The 21603-nt window shown below is 35.4% G+C and overlaps 1 protein-coding gene and 1 long non-coding RNA gene across 2 annotated transcripts; one reads left to right on the plus strand and one right to left on the minus strand.

Annotated features, from left to right (window-relative positions):
- Nucleotides 1-275: 275 nt before the first annotated feature.
- Nucleotides 276-2547, minus strand: LOC121417990. Its single transcript, XR_005970416.1, has 3 exons — nt 2360-2547; nt 1508-1723; nt 276-553 (listed from the first exon to the last, which is right to left on the minus strand). It is a non-coding gene; the product is annotated as an uncharacterized LOC121417990 (long non-coding RNA).
- Nucleotides 2548-5889: 3342 nt separating this feature from the next.
- On the plus strand, nt 5890-19461 carry LOC121418863 (golgin subfamily A member 5-like). Its single transcript, XM_041613046.1, has 13 exons — nt 5890-5991; nt 8777-9357; nt 11218-11427; nt 12078-12297; nt 13271-13394; nt 13908-14004; nt 14604-14710; nt 15120-15284; nt 16015-16242; nt 16729-16878; nt 17697-17778; nt 18375-18538; nt 19026-19461. Exons 2-13 carry the CDS (start codon nt 8817-8819, stop codon nt 19119-19121), a joined length of 2184 nt encoding a protein of 727 aa, XP_041468980.1. The 5' UTR covers nt 5890-5991; nt 8777-8816; the 3' UTR covers nt 19122-19461.
- The last annotated feature ends 2142 nt before the right edge of the window (nt 19462-21603 follow it).

The following is a 21603-nucleotide window of genomic DNA, read 5'->3' on the forward strand; positions in this document are numbered from 1 at the left end:
AACCCGTCACCGCAGCTCTCAATAAAAGGTAAATATTCAGCGAGAAAAGAGATACAAAATAGTGCAAGAACCAAATATTCAAAATACTTCTTTGGAGTTAAGTGGGTTTTATTAAGTAACATTAAGGTAAACTTGATCAGATCTTAAATTACATAGTAACACATATTGAACTTCAGTGTATATAAAACATATTATATCCTACATTTATACTGGTTCAAAATTTCAAATAGGATTACATTACCACAATTATGATAATACTCTTATGTAGTATAAATATGACACAATTCCAACTGGGAACAATATCCTCTGCTCTTGGTGTTTATGTAAAGCTAAGGACGATCTTAAAATTACATTAGTGCCAATATAAATTAACATTTATCCAACAATTGCACTTTCAGGAATATACAACCTGTTATACGTTACTTTATTTGGTTTCCATGGCAATTACATGATCCCTAACTTAGCTGGAGGGATTTTCAACCCTTCCTCATCTCTTATTTTGTCACACATAAACTGGCCATACAGAGCTTGCAATTCAGGTGGTCTCAAAGAGCTGGAAAGATAGAAATAAAATAAAGTAATTTCAACTATTTGAAGCTCTGCACCTCTTTTGCTACTGAAACAAATCAAACCATTTCAACCTTCAGTTTAGAAGCAAATACATTTTTTAAATATATTAAAGTTAAATTAATTGCAACTAATTCAATAATAAAGGAAAGTTCACTCTGAAAAAAAAGTTGGTCGTAAAAATAGCAGAAAAGTAATACCAAAAAAATATTGGTGAATGTATGAGGAAAAGTTTCAAAACGTTATTCGAATTTTAAGTTTTAGATTTGTGGCGTCATAAACGAGCAGCTGCCCCATATGTTTTGTAATATAAAATTCATGAATTCAATTTTTTTCAATGGTTCCTGATGACTTATTTTTCTTTTCTTTTCAGGTTTGGGTGTGAAGTGTTTTGTCTTTTGAATATATACAAAAGGCATAGTAAAACCAGTTTCAATTTTCTTAGAAAATTACAATTTCTTGACTTTTTACCATTTATTATGCAGAAATGCTGCTCGCACATGACATCACAAATCCAATAATTGAAATTCTAATAACTTTTCAATTCTTTGATGGATTTTCCTCAAACCTTTGGCAATATTTTTTATTTTTTCTGCTGTTTTTTACAATTAACTTTTTGTCAGGGTGAACTTCCCCTTCAAGCTCACTTGAACGATACTTGGTATCATCTAGATGTGTACGACATAAATGTTCCTCATGAATTAAGCATAACCCCTACATACCCAAAATTAATTTAGAATGTTACAACTTCTACTTAACCTAAACATGTAGTAGTTACATTTTTAAGAAGCAATTTTAAATTTTTATGAATACAATGTATATAAAAAAATTGTTCTTTCTTTCATTCAAAGAATTTGAAAATACCAAAAAATAAAAATTGAAATTTGATGTGCCTGCATGAAGTTCACAAATTTGATACTATCTAAGAAGCTGTACTTACCTCATCGATCAAGGGACTGCTGCTCTGATGCCCAAGTCATTAGAACTCGGTATCATTTCTGCTCATGAAAGAAATGGAAAGGCCATCGCTTGTCGAGTATGAAACCTCTTCTCCTCATCCCGGGTGTAGGTTGTTGGGACCAGCCCAAGTGCTTGTATCCTCCAGAAGACCCGTTGTTTCCAGTGGAATTTGCACTAAAAAAAGCTGTGACAGATACTGACAGGTAAAAAAATAAGAAACATGTTTTTCGATAACGAAAAGCAAGTTTTACAATTTAGATTTTGATAAAAACATTTTTTTCAATAAACTATTCCATATTGTAAACTTCATAACTTACAAACTGAGACATTTTCAAATCTATTTCCTTAATTGGTTTAGATGTTGGTTGGAAGCACCCCCCCCCCCCCCCCCCCCCCCCCCCACAAAGGGGCGTCAAGGATGGTTACTTTAAAATTTGGGAACGGCATTCCGACCACGCAGTCAATCAATTTCCTAAAATCAGCTTAATAGTGACATTAAAAAAACTTTTTAATAAGTAGAAGTGTAGAAATGCAAAAATAGCACACTCTCGCCATTGGAAAATGGGAAATATGTCAAGAGACGGAAAAATTAACTAAAATAAGTTGACCTCGCATAGCTAGTTGAGCTGACTGCCTCACTCAGTCACAATCACAGCACAGCCGGTCGCCCAGCTGGCCGGCCGGCGAGGCGAAGCACCGCATCGGTGTCCTTTCCAGGTGAACTATCTCAAAAAGTTTGCATTAAGTATCAGTTTTGTGAAATGCAATAACTTTAAATAAGTACAGGAAATGTGAAAACGGAATATGAAAATACAAAATAGCACACACTCACCATTAAAATATGTAAAGTGACGGAAAAATCAACTCAAATTTGCAAGTTGTAAGTTGAATGAACACGGCTCGCCGGCCGGCGGTATCGGATTATTCTCGTTGCAAGGGAACTCGCTTTATTTTCTTTCAAAATAGCTCAAAATGCACTGAAATGTCAATTTTTCTGTCGAGAATGTATTGAAGAAACATGGATTATGCGGGAAAATACTTTTGAAGTAAAGTTTGAAATTTTATTTCATGAAATTTTGAAGAAGAATTCAAGTGGTCGAGTTGTCCGATTCAGAGCCAACCCTGGACAACTCGACCGGGACGAGTTGTCCAGGGCAGCGGGTCGGGCTGTCCAGGGTCGGGCTGTCCGGTGGTCGGGCTGTCCCGGAATGAAGGAAAGAATTAAAGAAAGAAAAAAACTTAAAAACTTAAACTTAAAGAAAGAAAAAGAATTACAGAAAGAATTAATAAAGAATTACAGAAATAAGAAAGAAAAAAGTAGTTATATACAGGCCCAACTAGACAGAGATATAGATAGGCCTATATAGACTGACAGATATAGATAGATAGATATAGATATAGATAGATATATAGATAGATAGATAGATAGGTAGATGGATGGATCGATGGATGGATGGATAGATAGATAGATATATAGATAGGTAGGTGGATGGATGGATGGATGGATGGATAGATAGATGGGCTATATCGACAATACAAGTCATAAGCCCCACTCCGGGGCTCCATTCCATTCCCAATGGCTCTATTTTCGGGGGGGGGGGGGGGGGGTTCTCGGGTTGCTCATTGATCGCATATCGCGTATCGCAAGTCGATGGTGACGTATACAAAATCATGGGGACGGGACAACTCGGACCACGGGACATCTCGGACCGCGGGCCGAGTTGTCCCACCCAGTACGAGATTTTTTTTCCACAAGTTTGCGTCTATTTTTCCGTAATTTCGAAATTTCTTGTAAAGATTTTCTAGAGATATGGTCTGATGGTAATGTTCTTCACTTTCTATTACTTTTTTTTCGCTGAAATAAAAAAAAAAGTGTAATTTTAGGCGTTTTTCGACAGCTCGCGATTCCCATAGGCGCGCGTGTATTAACTGTGTCGGTGCTCGGCTCGGCCTAAGGCTCGGCCCGCTCAACAACTGACTTGATTTTGTGATCATTTCTCCTCAAAGTACCACTTTTATCGCAAAAGATGGACTTTGTTGTATTCCATTACCTCCATTTTCTCATCACAAGGATAAAATTTTGATCAAGTGTTTCACCTTTTTCTCTCTGGTCGCAAGAACGAACAACCGATGAACGGTCCGCAGCTCTTCATCGTAATTCTCCGTAGCTCGGCCGCCTAAACTGGCGGGGTGGGATTTAGACCGAATCCACAATGGAAGTGGGCGTGCACAGCAAAGAGCTGAGCTTGACTGAGTGAGAGAGAGTGAACTAGAGTTTGAAGCTTGGCAGTCTTTTTTTGTAAATATATATTTTTCAATTCTTTCTATATTGATTTTCCCTGGTTTCGAGCTCTAAGATTGTAATGATATAATTATGCTTCAATTTCTTTGACTGAGTGTGACTATGGTGTGGATGTTTGAGTTGCTCAAAAATATTTTTACGTGGGTGGGGGCTCGGGGCGATTTCACTCTTGCCCCGAAATGCGAAAAAAATATATTCGGGGTGTAGCTGTGTGGGCATGCCGGGCTGAGGCTAGCCTTCAATAATTTTTTTTTTTTTGGAGAGGGGGGGGGGGGCTTAATTTTTCACTTTAAATTGATCATTTTTAGGCCTTTTTTTTCCATTTTATTTTTAATATTGAATTTCCGTGGTGTAGAGTTGAGTTTTAAGTTGCAATAATCAATATGCTTTAATTTCTTTGACTTTGAATGTGACTGTGGTGTGGATGTTTGAGTCGAACAAAAAATACTTTTACGTGGGTGGGGGCTTGGGGCGATTTCACTCCTGCTAAATGCGAAAACTATTCGGGAAGTAGCTGTGTGGGCATGCCGGGCTGAGGGTAGCCCTCAATAAAAAAATGTTTTTTTTGGGGGGGGCTTAATTTTTCACTTTAAATTTATTATTTTTAGGCCTATTTTTTGTACATTCTATTTTTCATATTGAGTTTCCCTGGTGTAGAGAGTTGAGTTTTAAGTTGCAATAATTATTAATATGCTTCAGTTTCTTTGATTTTGAGTGTGACTGTGGTGTGGATGTTTGAGCCGAACAAAAAATATGTGGATGGGGGCTCCGAGCATTTTCACTCCTGCCCCCGAAATGTGAAAATGTTCTAGGTGTATCTGTGTGGGCATGCCAATTTCATTTTTAATTTTTATATTAAGTTTCCTTTGTGTAGAGAGCAGAGTTTTGGATATAGGGTAAAAGGGACGACGATGTGAGGGATGGCGATGATATAGCATACCGGCGATAACGAGGGGTGGGCAATGATGAGAGGGACAAAGGGAAAGAGATGGAGATGAGGATAAAGGGATGGCGATGATAAGGGGTGGGCCTTGATGATGAGAGGGAAGAGGAGGTGCATGAAGGATATAAATAAGAGAGATGATGATGATGACTCTTGATAAGAGGGGTGCATGAGATGGTGAGAAGGACGAGGATGTGAGGGATGATTATGGGAGGAAATCGGGGGGGGGACGTGTCCCCCTACCAAAAATAAGGGGACACAATACCAAATGTCCACCCTACTATTTTTCTTCATGGAGAACAAAATAATGAATCATTTTTAGGTAAAAATATTTTTGAGCAACTCAAACATCCACACCAGTCACACTCAGTCAAAGAAATTGAAGCATAATTATATCATTACAATATTAGAGCTCGAAACCAGGAAAAATCAAATAGAAAGAATTGAAAAATATATATTTACAAAAAAAGGCAGAGCCTATACGACACTGCCAAGCTTCAAACTCTAGTTCACTCTCTCTCACTCAGTCAAGCTCAGCTCTTTGCTGTGCACGCCCACTTCCATTGTGGATTCGGTCTGAATCCCACCCCGCCAGTTTAGGCGGCCGAGCTACGGAGAATTACGATGAAGAGCAGCGGACCGTTCATCGGTTGTTCGTTCTTGCGACCAGAGAGAAAAAGGTGAAAAACTTGATCAAAATCGTGCAAATACACCAAATTTTATCCTTGTGATGAGAAAATGGAGGTAATGGAATACAACAAAGTCCATCTTTTGCGATAAAAGTGGTACTTTGAGGAGAAATGATCACAAAATCAAGTCAGTTATTGAGCGGGGCCGAGCCGAGCACCGACACAGTTAATACACGCGCGCCTATGGGAATCGCGAGCTGTCGAAAAACGCCTAAAATTACACTTTTTTTTTTATTTCAGCGAAAAAAAAGTAATAGAAAGTGAAGAACATTACCATCAGACCATATCTCTAGAAAATCTTTACAAGAAATTTCGAAATTACGGAAAAATAGACGCAAACTTGTGGAAAAAAAATCTCGTACTGGGTGGGACAACTCGGCCCGCGGTCCGAGATGTCCCGTGGTCCGAGTTGTCCCTGATTCAAAATCATCACGTCATTATTTTGAACACTGACAGTGCAAGACAGAGAGTAAACAACTGCGTGTAAGAACATCCTTGGCGGCCACCGTCACCGATTTTTATGAGCGAGGTAGATAAATATATATTGTATTTATTTTTAAATGAAATAAGTAGGACAGGGCAACAAGGTATGTGAATTTACTAATGAGAGAGAAGTCGAACTGTCGGGAGTGAGAGTTGTTTTTGTTTTGGTGTTGAACATAACGCGACACATTTGCAGACGGGTGGGACTGAGCTGTGGTAGTGTGATGCCACTGAGATGGGGTTTTTTTTGTCGTGACGGTTTTCGTGTGGATTTATTTAAACCTTGTGGGGGGAAGATCAAAATCACATACAGCCTTTTACAGGCTTAGAATTTTATCATTATGTGACAAGTTAGCATAACTAGTGACTTGTTAGGGACTATTCTCTTTCAGATGATCTCTCTTGCAATTTGCATCCTATTCCGATAATTCCCGTCTCCATCGATCAGTGAATCATGTCCAGGCATAAGACGTAGAATAGTCACGTTTTGTATTACCGGACACTGTCATGATTCTGGACGTGCATATAACTGCGTATGAAAAACAATTTCGAACCATTAGACTTTCGCAGTTCAATTTTACAGAGCAGTCAATAGAAACAGATTGCAAAAACAAGGCGAAAAAAAATCAACTTTTAGTTTTACTTTATTTAGATCTATATCAATCTCTATTAATCTAATAGTACTTTAGAGTTTAGACCCTGTCTAAAATGACAGAAAATGCATATCATAAAACATAGTTTTGCCTTAACAATTGATATAGTTTCTGACGGAAACATGGGCCTGATTTGCCAAATTTTAATTTTCGTCCACTCTTTCGATCAAATGTTGAGGTGTATTGTGGGTGATCGTCGACGGCTAGTTCTTAAGCCAAAGTACCAGTGCATGAGGTTTACCGTGATAAGAGCCGTTGACGATCGACGAACTTGATTAATGTCATGATATGTACAATCTTAATATTGGAAAGTGCCATGGAAAATGCAGTTAAAAATAAAAAATAGAATTATTTAGCCAAGATGCATTATAAAAAAGCAATCAAACATTTAGAATTTACTCATGATAATATGATATATGAAGAAAAACTACTTTTTTACATGAGTTACATCATTATTAATCAAGAATATTTTTACCCATCCCGCATCCGGCGCATGTCCGGAATCATGTTGTAATTTGTCATGCACAAAAATAATTGTTTTTCATGGAGGGGTTTGTGGCAAATGCGATGCAAAGAAAAAGGTTGGTAAATATAAAATAATTTTATCATATTCATAATTTTCATAATATTTGGAACAGCAATCGCGAATTTTTCTTGAATGTATTTCCTATAGTTTTCAATTTTAAAGCACTGAAATATAGGTGTCTGGCAATAGGATACACTGCCATACCGGTATAACATCAGAGCCGGGACTTGGAGATCGCCGCATAGCCATGAAATATGATTTAAACTGTCAGTTTTCAAAGATAAGCACACAAAAAAATACTAGCATTAGAAATTATATTGTCATTTCCAGCTCCAGGTCACTCCTTTTTCGTGCATCTGTATGCCTAGAAATCAATGATTTGAAACCCTTGCTTATTTCTTCATGCATTAGTTATGAGTCCATAGACAATAGATCTAGACCAACTATAATCTATAAATTCATTCACCGATATGAAAATATTTCATTCGCAGTCACAATTATTGCCATGTCATGACTGCCGGCCACGCACACATTGTGATCTTTTCAACTTAGCAAAGGAATAGGTGCGACCGTACCCTGTATGGGTTCTAAATTTTTAGGCTGATAGAACCATGGAAAAAGAGTTACTAGTTGTTTATCACTACTTCTTAAAAATGCCTGATAAGATCATTTTTAATCAATTATTTGGTAGGTAAGGTGCCCCATGTCTGTGCAGTGCCTCAATCTGCACACACTTGTATCTGCATAATTCTTATTAAAGAAGACATGCAACAACTATCATTTCAATTTTTATAAGATTTTTGGCACACTTTATAAGGAACATAATCATCTGAAATTTTTTGCGGAATAAAAAGAAATTCATGTTTGATGTAAAGTTAAATTTTTAGGTGTGCAGACATGGCCCCCCTCCCCCTTCATACTTATTTCCTAACAAAGTGTTCAAGCTGTAAATTGATGGTCAAGTATCTAAGGATTTACCCTGTTGGCTCGAGGAAGTGTAGCGTACACGAACCATCACCTAAATTGGCTAATCTATGAACTTTTCATAAGAATTAATGAGCATTTCCTATTTTCCCAATATTCTTCTTTCTCAGTGATATTTAATGCAGGTTTGTAAAAAAAAGAAGACCAGAATTCACTATATTACATGACCATTCAATTAAATCAATCAAGACCTATAGAAACTGTTGGATTTGCAATTAACTCAGTCAAAGCAAAAGGTTGACCATTTTTTGGTCAACATGATTGAGCACTACAGTGTATATTTGGCAGATAAAGTTGACTGTATTGTGCAAATGACACATTGCATTTTTGTCATGGTAATTTTTCAGCAAAGATGATAAAGTTCTCCATATTTACAGATAAAGAATACTTGCTCATCAATCCATGTCTCAGCGGTCAATGTGAAAATTCAAACTTTTTGCTGGTGCATGTGATGTGTCTATGCAAGGCTGTATCTTAGCAAAAATTTCATCATATCTAATGAATGTCCAGATATTAGCTATGAATAATATTTCTTTGTATGATTTCAATTTGTATATCCCTTGAATGTTTTTTTTTTAAATCTTTTGATGTGTATAATTATAAAATTACTTGATTTCCATCCATAAAAATGCAATGATTTTTAATTTCTAATTTCATTATTTTATTACAGGTACAACAAGCTGGGCAATAGTTGAAAATATTTTTGAGCATGGCGTGGGTTTTAAAAGGTGCAGAAACCTTCCTCAACAACTTGGATCAGTCCGCATCCCAAGCAATAGGAAGTAAAGATGAGGAAAAAGGCTCCAGACAGGGACAACTAATGCATCAGAGTCTTCCAGCAGATTCCAGACACTTCTCATCTGCTTCTTCGGCATCAGTTTCACAAAGTCCCATCACACCTATGAACCTTTCTGCTACAGACCTAGCTGGCAGTGCTAACATAAAAAGAACTTCAAGCGAGAGTGCAATATCATCATCCCCTCTAGCTGGGCAGCAGGCACAAAGAGCAAGGACTCCAACCTCTGCAACCAGTAAATCAAGGAAGGAAGACGATGATGAAAAACTTTTTGAATTCTTAAATAGCCCTTCCACGTCTTCTCAAGAGAAGAGGAAGAAATCTAATGGGAATACGAGCGGCCGGCATTCAAGACAATCCAGCACCTCTTCAAATATTTCTATTAAAAGTGCTAGAACTGAGAGTAGCATTGCTACCAACGCTGGCTTTGTTGTCATTCCACATCACCAGCAAGGTAACTATTTTTATCTGGAATGATCTGTTTTCAAATATTTGATTAACCCTATCTAGGCCGGGGGGGCCCCCTCAACAAATTGTGCAATATTTTTGCCGCGCGAAATTTTTTGACTGCGCCACTCGCTGACATTTTACTTTCAAGTCTTGCGCACATTTTGAGACCAATTTTGCGTCACCCGGGTACGTGGTTCCGAAATAACGCAACATTATGTAAGTGCATGTCAGACCAAAAATTGCTCAAAAACGTGATTTTGTGTACAATGCAAGTTGTGTTTTCAACCAAAATTCATAAATGCATGATTATTTTTAGTTTTGCAGGTCTAAATGTGATTATTTTATGCTTTTTATGATCACAGAAGAGTCCCCAACAAATTTCATTGAAAAAACAATGAAAAACAAAAGGTCAAAAAACAAAGAAATACATAAGAAATTGCAAAAAACAATATAATACATAAGAAAATGATTTGATATCGCAATTTTTTTCATGTACACTTGCTAAGAACACCACAAAGAGTTTCTATACCAAGAATTAGTACATTTGGAGTTTTATTTAGGAGTTAGAGGAAAAAGTATGATTTCGCATACTAATTATGCATAATTAGCATAATCACGTAATAGCAATTCGCATGAAATGAATTACTATACGATCTTGTAGATTATGTCCCAGGCAATCCGCGTGCCAATTTTGGCGCGTTCGACGGCCAAGATCTTAGGGGGGGGGGCCTCCTAGGCCCCCCCCCCCGGCCATATGAACTCCCAAAATACCCCGGCCTAGAAAGGGTTAAAGGTTAAGTCCACCCTAGAAAAATGGTGATTTGAAATTGAATCAGTAGAAATATCAAACAAGTGTAACACTGAAAATTTCATCAAAATTGGATGTTTTGGAAGAAAGTTATGACATTTTGGGGTTTCGCTTATTTTTCAGTAAACAGATGTACATGTATGTACAACTCCATCTCAGTGGTATGCAAATGAAATAATTTGATGATGTCCCTCACTCACTATTTTGTTTTTTATTTTTGAAAATGCAAATTTCATTTTTTTTTACAGATTTGGCAAAAAAAGGCCAACTTGACTGAACCACAAAATGGTAATTCCACATGTTCAGGGAGCAATAAAACTTTGTTTCACATGACAGTGAGGAAAAAATAAAATATTACATATTCACTTTAATGAAATACAATAGAAATAGTGAGTGTGTGATGTCATTATCCTGTCTTTTGCATACTGACAAGATGTGTATATAAATGTTTTGTTGGAAACTTTAAAATGTTATAACTTTCTTATTTTACATCCAAATTTGATTGAATTTTCAGTGTTATATTTGTTCGATTTTGTTGTCTTTTTATTCAAATCAACTTTGAGGCAGCCTTATCCTTTAATGTACTGAGTGCTTTAGTTTTCTTTGATTGCGTTTGATGCATGCTAAATATATAAATAATATTCAATCTTTCACTTAATTTTGCAAAAAAATGTAAGCTCTGAATAAGTAAAAATTACACTGTTAAAAAGATTTGAGAGAATACCAAAAATAAAATGCTGTGTTCCTGTTGGCTACCTTGAAGGTGTAAAATTGAAGTATTCCAAATCGTAGTGATATCATTAAAAAACTCTGATGATTAACTATAATAATCATGTTGATTTTTCTGAACCTCAAATAAGAGGCATTTGTCCACTTTTTTTTCTGAAAATATCATGGAATAATTTCAATCACATGATTTGGTTAGGCACGAGTGTGCAAGAAACTGAAGAATTTGAAAATTAGTGCATTTGGGAAGTTCTTTTTCTCAGATTTTGAAGGTTTGTTCTACATGTAGCAATTGTCAGAAGCCTCATTTAAAGGTTTCCTGTTTTACAGAAGAGCACCAAGAATCCAGTGAGCCGAACAGCAATGATACCTCGCCTGGTGAAGTACCAGCAGAGACCATACCAGGGCCACTCCATGAAAATCCTCAGTCACAGCAGCTCTCATCGTTGGAGCTTGAGAATAAGCTTCTTCGTCAAGAAGTCTCTTCTCTCAATCATGAGATGACATCAGCCCTAGAGCGCACCAAGAAAGCCAACAGTGGTAAGCCCCGCATTCCAGCTTGTCCTGTGTTCTGATTGTTGGCGCAAGGGCTGTTTGATAAGATACTGAAGTCTGTAATGACCACAATCCTGATTAATTTGCAGGTTAAAGACAATAATAGTGAAATTTATCAACAACCATTGTTTAGTCCATTCTGTTTTCTACTCATGTAAATTGGTAAGGCCCTGTGCGCTCCAGTATTGGAAATACAATCTGGTTTACGAAGGAACACCCATTTAAGTCTAAATCTAAATGTAGATAAATGAGCTTTGCATGGTAGATGATCACTCCATCTTGGCCCCTTTATAGACACATTTTGAAATAAATACTGCCATCAATTTACAATTAACCATCATGATCTTACTCATCAGCTTATCATATTCAAGGATTTCCTGAATGAGATTATAAATACTAGGGGTACTAATATTGGAAATTATTATGAAATGAGGTCCCCATGTCTAATATCTAAATAAAAAAAGATTTGAACACATAGATTTTCACTGTTCAATAGCAAGGCTTAGCATGACTCTAAATGAATTGCTTGTACAATTAACAATTAACTATAAAAGATGAATGACCCTAGCTGTAGTGTATTCAATACTCAATATCGTATTAACTATCCTGAGGAGTTTTCTATTTTTAATTTGTAGAATTGAACCAACTTAAGGATGAGTTGAAACGTCGTCAGACCCAAATAGCCAACTCTGATGCTGTAGTGCGTCAGTTACGTCTTCATGAGGATGATTTGAATGAAGAAATTAGTGCCAAGAACTCCCAATTAGCTGTTCTTCGAGTGAGATTACAGGAAGCTGATCAAACTATCAAGACGAAGCAACAACTTGTAGATACTTTACAAGAGGAGAAGCAGAGGTACACTATTATATTTGAGGGCTTATTTCATAAACTGACAGAGCTTTCATATTATTTAGTTTGCTTGATTTTGTTGTTACAACATTGAAATGATTTGTTGAACATTGATTTTCACCTCATACTTTAAAGATAAGATCATTAATAACAAAAAGTTTTTGTTACTTTTTGTGCATCAATATTCTTCATGCTTATTTTTATGACTTATTTTATCGTAATGTGTTTAAGATTGAATTCTTTTATGCATCAAAATCATATTGTAGAAAATTTCGCAAACATATTTTTCAATAATGATTACAAGATTTACAGAGTGATAAACGTGTTTTCAGCCAATAAAATTCCACTTTTAACCATACCCTGTAACTTTCTATTTTAAAGGTAAAAGACAATAGTTGCAGCAAAAAATTATTTCATGAGAAAGTCTTTTAAATCAAGATTAATTGTCAAATTATTCATCTAGATCTGGTACATTAATGTAAACTTATCTTTGTAACTATGAAATGTTAGCTCAAAATCAATAATTCTGATGATCACTAACACAGAAAAGCATATGTGGGACAGTGTATTGATATTGCTTCAAAAATACCTGACAATTGATGGAATTCCAAAGCTATTTGGCACGTATTTTTCATTTATACATACAAACACTTTGGTGGTACCGGTAATTACATTGGATTCTTTTTGAGATCGTAACCACAACTGGTATTTATCTTTAAACAAGCGTTACGAAGCAAGGTCCATGACTGTGTTTCTTAACATTGTGTGTAAGGTACAATGACTTTATAATCTCCTAAGCAACATAGTTATATACAGAATCGATGGGATTTGTTGCATATTTTTCCAAAATTGTAACAAAGTGGAATTGTATTCTGATAATTATCACCGATAATCATGTATGACAAATTTACCCTGTGTAAAGAGATATATTGTATACACTGAGAGTATTAATCTTCATCACGTTTTAACTTTGTTACAGAATACTACGAGATCACAGCGATTCCAGTGGGATGCAGAGTCATGCCTTAGATTCAATCAATGATAAGCTCTTAGAATCTGAGCAGGCATTGAAAAGAGAACAGGAATCATACAGGTTGGCTCAAGTAAGTATACTCATTTATGCCTCATATGATTCATTACCTGTTATAAATGTCCAAATATCAAAATTGAATCACTAGTTCTGTGTTATGCCTCTCAGTATCATTGATACTTACTGCTCATTTTGTGGTGGAGTAACAGCCAATATGATCGTCAGGAGTCCTACTGAATCTGAATAAGAATGTAAACTCAATTCAAATTTATTAATGAATGGCTGGGATATAGAAATTATGTTAAAAGATTAAAGATTCAGATATATTACTCATGCATAAAATCAAGTTCATATGTCAGTAAGTGTAGCTTTTACCATCTTTGTATTTTTGCAATAGGAAATATGGAATTGAATATCTATCTACTCAGAGACTGTTTCAAGAATATAACCATATTTTCTCAGTAATTTAAAGCATTTTAGAGGGCTTTCCAGTAGATTTTTCAAGAAACTTAGAAAGCAGGCTGTTTCAACTTGTAATATTTTTTCCCTGACTGCATTTTCATTATGAAATCTTTTTTTTTTGTAGACGGAATTCATGGAAAGGCAAGGAAAGATTGAAATGGAGCAGCGTACATTAGCAGATTCCCTTTCCTCAACTCAGAAGAAACTTGCTGATGAAAAAGGTAGTGATTCTTATTTGGTCACTTTTACAACATACCATAGTTATATGCTTCCTGAATTTTGATTCAATGAAATAAATATCTTGCACAAACACAAGGTGGAAACAAAATATTATTTGAAAACGCTGGCCTCAACAGACGAGGTTTGTGGAATGGCATTAAACAGGAAATTTCTGATAGATTGCGATAGCCAATCATGCACATGGTATTTAATGTTTGTCTCATTGATGATTACACTGTTGAGTATGTTCCCAAAGCACGATCTGATGCATATGGTTATATATTACGTGAAAGAAGGTCTAAAGTGCGAAGTTAAGTTACACTTAATTCTTTGTGAATCATCCCTTCCCCCAGGCCAATTTTTAAAGCTGTTCATAACACTGGCATTACATATGAACGACATGGACTGATGACTCTTGTGTTAAATATGGTATAGTCTATGTAGAGTAATGGCACAACATGTTCAAGTCATGCCCAAAGTCATATGTAACTTTAAGATTGGTCCCCCATTTTTTTAAAGATTCACAAGTTATTTAAATTAATCTGAGCTATTTCATTCCAGCAATGTAATAATTTGTAATCATTCTGTCCCTACCTGTTAGCACATTCCAAAGAGCTGACAGAACAGCTAAGAACGATAAAGAACAGTGCAGAAGAAGCAAAACGAGAGCTAACAGACTACAAACAAAAGGCCACAAGAATTCTTCAGGTTAGTTTTGCAAGTCACTGGTAATTTTTTTTTTTAATACTGAACTTAATTGATGACTATTCTCCACTCATAGGAAAATATACAAGCAATGAAATCAAGTAAAATTGAGATCTTTTTGTACTCACAAATTCCATATGTGAATTAAGCAGTACTCTCAGCCAGAAGTTTATTAAAACCATTGAAGCATGGGACAAAAGTGACTTAAATCAAATAAAGTGCGAACAAATATATATTGGGCTTTGTATGATTTTAGCAAAGTAGACCTTGACATGATTCATCCAGATTTCATTATATGGGCCACTGTGTCAAAGGTTAACCATTTGGATGTACTTGTAGGATTTGGACGTAACATACATGATTATCTGGCATTTGCTCTTGGTAATTTAATTTATTACATTGTAATTTTCAGTCCAAGGACAAGCTTATCTCTAGTCTGAAAGAAGGGGCAGTCGGGATTGAAGGATCAGCAGCTGTCTCTTATGAACTGGAGGAAATTAAGAATGAGAGAGACATGTTGAGGGAAGAATTACAACAGGTTAATATCAAGATGGAACAACTGAAAATGGATTTGCAGGTAAAGTGAAGATCAACCTACTTTTGATTTGAAATGGAGGTCAAAGTTGTTTTTTTTTAATACAAATTACTTCAATGCATGATGTTTTAGAGTCAGCACCTATACTCTACACAACAGTAAATAATTGCAAAAGGGTTGGGAATCAATATATTGACAATGGTGTGATTAAATATGTGCAAATATAGAGAAAGGCACTTGTGGTCTTAGGCAGTGACCTGGCTGCTGTTCCATAAAGTTGTGTTAGAGTTGGTTGCGCACAATTATTAGCATGACTGGAAAATGTTTTTAGATGCAAAGTCAACTTCATAGGGTTATATAAATTAACACAAGAACATGTCACCAGTCGTGTGTGAAGTCATGTGTGATACAAACAACTTAAAATGACTCCCACATATACTCCTGCCACAATTGCTCTGGTCTTAATTTCTCTGTTTCTCTGAAAGTATTAAGTTTAGGGTTTGGTGTGTGGTAGAGGTTTAGGCTTCAAAATTGTTTTAAATTACTTGATTATAGATATTATTGCTTCATTATTCATGTGTGTGTTTTGACATGGACATAATTTTTTTTCATTTCACTTGTTATGAGTTGAAGATATTTCTTCATATACATGTAATACAAGGTGTCGAGTTGTAACCTTACCTCTTACTATCTCCCTGTCATTACTTGTATTGTCTCCTGTAGTTAGCAGTCTTCATGCACATGCTTCATTTGATCTTTCAAATGTTTATAGGAGGTGGAGTCCCTGCAGCAGATGGAATCTGAAAGCATGCAGGAGCAGCTGAGAGATCTTGAAGATCAAGCAAGCCAAGGTCGTCAGACTCTGAGAGAGATGGAAGCTGACCTTGCCAGGAAATCTGAGGAGTTAAGGTACTCAGAGGAAGAGATGCACAGACAAAGGCTGGATCTTCAGGCTAAGATCAAGGACAGGGAGGATGATATTCAACGTTTACGAAACCAGGTTTGAAAACTTATGAGAGATTTTTGTGAAAATGTGCCATCTCTATCATCAGTAATCTAGTAATGCAGCTAGTTGATTATTTATAAGCAATTGGCACAACTTGTATCAGGACTATATAATGCTTCTAGATGCTTAGAACCTTTAAAGGGGATTTCTCCTAAAAGATACAGTACGCCCTTTTTTCTTTCAATTCAATGGGTGGATAATGTGGTGCTTAGGGCATTTCTGCAATGATGTGTACTAGAAAACCCCTGATGAGTAAACTATTAAAATTATGTTAAAATGCATGATGCTTTCCAATATCCACAGATGTTTCCCAATGTAATAAGAAATTCTATTAAGATGGTGCTGTTAATTTGCAAAATTAATTTCAATGGTCTACTTTATCATTCTTTCCAATCACAAGCATGTTATGCTGCATGCGAATTTATTCAGAATATAAAACATTGTAATTAAGAGATGATTATGCATTCTTTCTCTCCTCAGTTAAAAACCAAGAGTTTGAGTAGTTCCTCCGAGAGTGAACTTGAAGGTCGTCTTCATTCTTTAACCGAAAGCCTTATTCAGAAGCAGACCATGCTGGAAACCCTAAGTAGTGAGAAGAATTCCCTTGGATTACAACTTGAAAGGCTACAGGTATTTTCACTGAACTTATTTTGAATCAAAGGCCCAAAATACCAAGGTGTTATTAGTTAAACTAGGGTTTAAATCTGTGATTTTACTATAAATACTTTTTAAAATGTTGCTATGCTGTTATGTTCCTTATATTTACTAGATTCCCAGTTGTGTTCTTTATGGTTAAAAAAAACCCCCACATATTTTTATTCATTTTTTCCAGAAATATTTATTTATGATTTTAGCATCCAAGATCAATGACTATCTAATGTTAACTGATCTGTATATGAATATGGGCTAAAGAGATTAAAAGGTGTACTTGTAAAACGATGGAATTAGCAGCTAATTAAATAAATTACTTCGTATTCTTAATTTGCAGGGACTCAATTTTGTTTCTTCTTCAAGAGTGAACCTGAATATAGTCATCTAGAGAAAATTAAAGAATTCACTAGTCAGTATGTTCATGTGATAATCCAGTTATAGGAATGGTGAAAGTAGTGTGATTTTAGATTATTGTAATGAAATTTATGGAGAATGTCATAACAAATCTTGCACCGCAAAGGAATTCACTTCAAATGCCCGTCACATTCATGAAACAACTTGAAATTGTCACGATGGCAATATTTTTGCATTGCCATTCAATCCTGTCTGTGTGTGTTACATGTGACTTTTAATCGAGCTGCATGAAACAGTCATTTTGGAAATTATAATACCACTAATAACAGTTCTAAGGTGTAGATAACTTTACAGTTATTTTGAGATGGATTCGTTCTCCCCTAGAAATCACGATGAGACCTAAGATTCACCTGAAATATTTATATTTTATTACCATTTTGCAGAGGCAGTATAAGGAGGTTCAAGCCACAGCCCGAGTAACACCAACACACACCGTCAACATAGGATCATATGAGGATGAAGAAGGTATGTACAATCGGTTGAGAGCTGCGATTGATTACCGGGGTAAATTAATTAAACACAACTATAAAATGCCATCAATGTCATGATACTTCATTTAGGCATTTTTATGGAACCATTGTACAGAAATACGGACACCATACTAATTTCAATATTGTCTTTCTATTTCAATTATATATATTTTTTATTTGAATATGTTTGGCACAAGAACAGATCCCCAGACCTGTGTAAAGCCAAGTGTAATATGATAAACTTTAAATGACCCCCACATGTACTCCTACTACAATTGCTCTGGTCTTAATTTCTCTGAAAGTATAAGTTTAGGGTTAGGTATGTGGTAGGGGTTTAGTCTTCAAAGTAGTTTTTATTTTGATTTGATTATAAATTTCATTTTTTCATTACATTTTTATGTGTTTTGACATGGACATATTTATTTCATTTCACTGTATATCAATATTATTGATATACCCATTTCTTTGGTTTTCTATTTCAAATATGAAATCTTTCATATTTTCATTTAGAGCCCTCATGGGTAAAATCTTGGATGTCCATTGAAGAAAATGATGACACTTATACTTCTTTTGGTTTTCAAATTACTGCAGGCACCAGACAGAGATTACCACTCTTCATGCAGGAGACCCCTGATGATGGGGGTATGACGAGGAAAGTAAAGCGAGCAGCTAGCACTATTGATAAGTTCAGCATCAGACTAGGTGTCTTCCTCAGAAGATATCCCATTGCGAGGCTTTTTGTAATATGTTACATGGTGAGTTTTACCCAATGACGAGAAATTATACCATATGCTATATGGTAGATGTATTCAATTTTTATGCTTTTTGCAATCTTTTTTTTTTCATATGTGGGAGTTCCTTTGCTATACCTTTTGTCACACTGGTTAGTCTCTTTGTAATTTTGTAAATGTGATGATAATCTCACTTGACTGTGCAAAGAATACTTGTTATATGTAACAAAATCAAATTCAAGTCCGGAACATGAAATAAGTTTAAAATCAAGTTGCATCTAATTTTTAATTGGTGTTTGATTCCATTTCTTGCTGCCATGGACCCTTGGTAATGAAGATTAATGCCATATTACAAGTAAAACTTCATCAACTTTGCGTTGAACTTAAGCTGCCTATTGCAAGACCACTGCCGGCAATTTAATAGGAAGCCAAATATGAAATGAGAAATAGATATGAAAAATGTATACTAACATTTGTTTGAAAATGTTTTCTTTATCTTTTACTTAACCAGTTTCTGCTTCATCTGTGGGTGATGATTGTTTTGTTGACATACTCACCAGAGATTCACGGGAAGGACTACCATGATGTTCATCCTAAAGCTCCTTGACCAGACTAATGATCTTGACCACTTCAAATGGTCAATTACCACTTGGTCTTATACAACTTTGTCTGGCGGCTATTTTTTAGTCTCACCTCACTCTGTCCTGTCCCATCTTGTCTGCAATTAGGTAGTACAAGAACCATTTGATCTAGTTCGTACTTCCTCGTAGCACTTTGTTTATAGTGCAAGTTATGCTATGGTCATCTTGATCTAACACCAATTGATGAGATGTTCTAGTAATGGACTGTGAAATTTTTGATATTACAGAAATTGAGGTAGAGGTAGTGCCAATTATATTGTTTGATTACTACAGAACATGATAATCAGCCCAAATGGATGGTGGACCAACTGGCAATTAGATCATGTTATTATATGCGACATGGATTAAGTAAGCCATTGTGGCATGGGACAATCCAAGAACCTGACCAAGCTGCTATAAATTTTGATCATCTACTCTCCAAGTGAAGAATTCTATCTAATTCCAGTAGCCACCAAGGGGGTAAAAATCACAAGAATTGTGAAGAGTCAGATTTGATGTGATGTTCCATTTAGAAATTATAGGAGAGATGTCATGGTTGAATACTCTAGCATCTCATCAAGGGAAGGCCCTATTGAATTTCACTTCCATCCAGTGATCTTATGTCAATGAACATTAGTGGCATATGCATGTAAAGCCATGGCAGCATGTGGGAGTTACCAGCTTATAGAGGGCCATGGTTTGAGTGGTAGTCATGTTTTTGGTTAAGTTAATTGCCCTAAATATAAACTATTAACCGATTGATACCCATCTGTAAAAACACTAACATACACACTCTATGTTAAAATTCATTTTGAAATTTTTCCAACATTGTTTTTTATTTTTTGAAGGAATGTTTATTGATGACCTTTACATAATATTGGAAGGTTCTCTTAACAGGTTTCTTAAAAGCAGATTCCTCGCAAATACTCTTTATTTTCTTCTGCCTTTATCCATGTAGAACATTGTACAGTTATTTATTTATATATAAGAAAAAGAGAAGAATGATAGTTCTATGATGGTATAAGGAGTATCAGCTTTAATACTTGGGGAGAATGAGAATTGCTTCAGAAATATGTTGGAATATTTGAGTGTCTTCATGGACTCCACACTAATCATTAAAGAGCTTCAGCATAAATCAGTAGAGTATATATAAGGATGGTAAGAAATGGTTGGAACTCCTTAAAGGAGGGGGGGGGGGTACTGACGAATTGCAAGCCATGACCTTCCTAAGATCAATTTTTGTCCCAGCCTTATTTCAATATCGACTCCCTGAGTGACCAAATTGCTTTACGGTAGATTGGGATCAATTTTGTCACAGCACATGAGCTCACTCAATCCCACCAATCAACACACTCAAATTTCAGCAACCCAACCCAAATGTTTATGGCACATTTCAGTTTTGCATATTTTGATTACAGTTTTCTAATTATTTCAGCTTCCTTAAATTTATTGTCAAATATTCATGAATTTCTCTTTACGGACATAAAAACTTTTAGAACCTGAGAAACCATATATGTTGGGATACATAGGTTGGTATTGTATCAGATTCTGTAGGTATATATATATTTTTTTTATAAAATAAAAATATAGAATAAATGTCTTATTTTTAGATGGCAAATAATGCTTTATGTATTCATGATCAAATGCAGAAAGTGTCTTATATACATACACTTTGAATTGCATGTTGTATGTTTTATTAGAGATGTTCATGTTTGTGCATCAGTTTGTTATTCTCATTGTTGAAATCACTTTGATTTTGTAAGTACAATGATTACAAATTCCTATTTGACATTGATTTTTTTATTCTTGCCATTATCAGAAATGTTTCTTTAGAGTAATGTTATTTCATTTGAGTATGTACAAGGTAGTTGCATGCAATGTAATGCGGCTTGGAGCATGATGGAATTTCAAGAGGTCTCTACATTGTACATGTATGTAGGGAAAACAATTGAAATGATTGGGCTAAAATTCAACTAGAATGAGCTAGTAGGTCTCTTATGTTGTATGGATGTACATGTTTACAAAAAGTGTAAACCATCATAAACAAAGGTGTAACTCATGGCCTAAATATAGATTGTATGACTTTCCAGTGGATTTATTTTGCTTGTTTATTTGGCCTTGTATACTTTGTACATGTGAAGTGATATATTTATTTCTTTATGTTCCAATGTGTTTGTAGTAATTGAAAATGCTACTCCAGCTTTACATTTACGTTTTCTTTAATGTCAGTTTGACTGTCGGGTATGTCCTGATAAAGCTTATTGCTCACCAAAATGATGAAGAAGCCTTTTTCAATGATCACTATTATTAAGTAAAGATGAATGTGCTGCTGGCAGAATTTAGTTACTCATTTTAATGACATTTTTGGTATTTTGGGGGTAAAGTAGGTAAAACAATGAAAATAAGGGTCGGTGAGCATATTTGGGGGTCATATTTGAAAACAAAAAGAACAAAATTCGGAAAGTTTTA

The sequence above is a fragment of the Lytechinus variegatus genome, chromosome 7 (genome assembly GCF_018143015.1).
Source record: "Lytechinus variegatus isolate NC3 chromosome 7, Lvar_3.0, whole genome shotgun sequence".
In the NCBI taxonomy this organism is placed as follows: Eukaryota; Metazoa; Echinodermata; class Echinoidea; order Temnopleuroida; family Toxopneustidae; genus Lytechinus; species Lytechinus variegatus.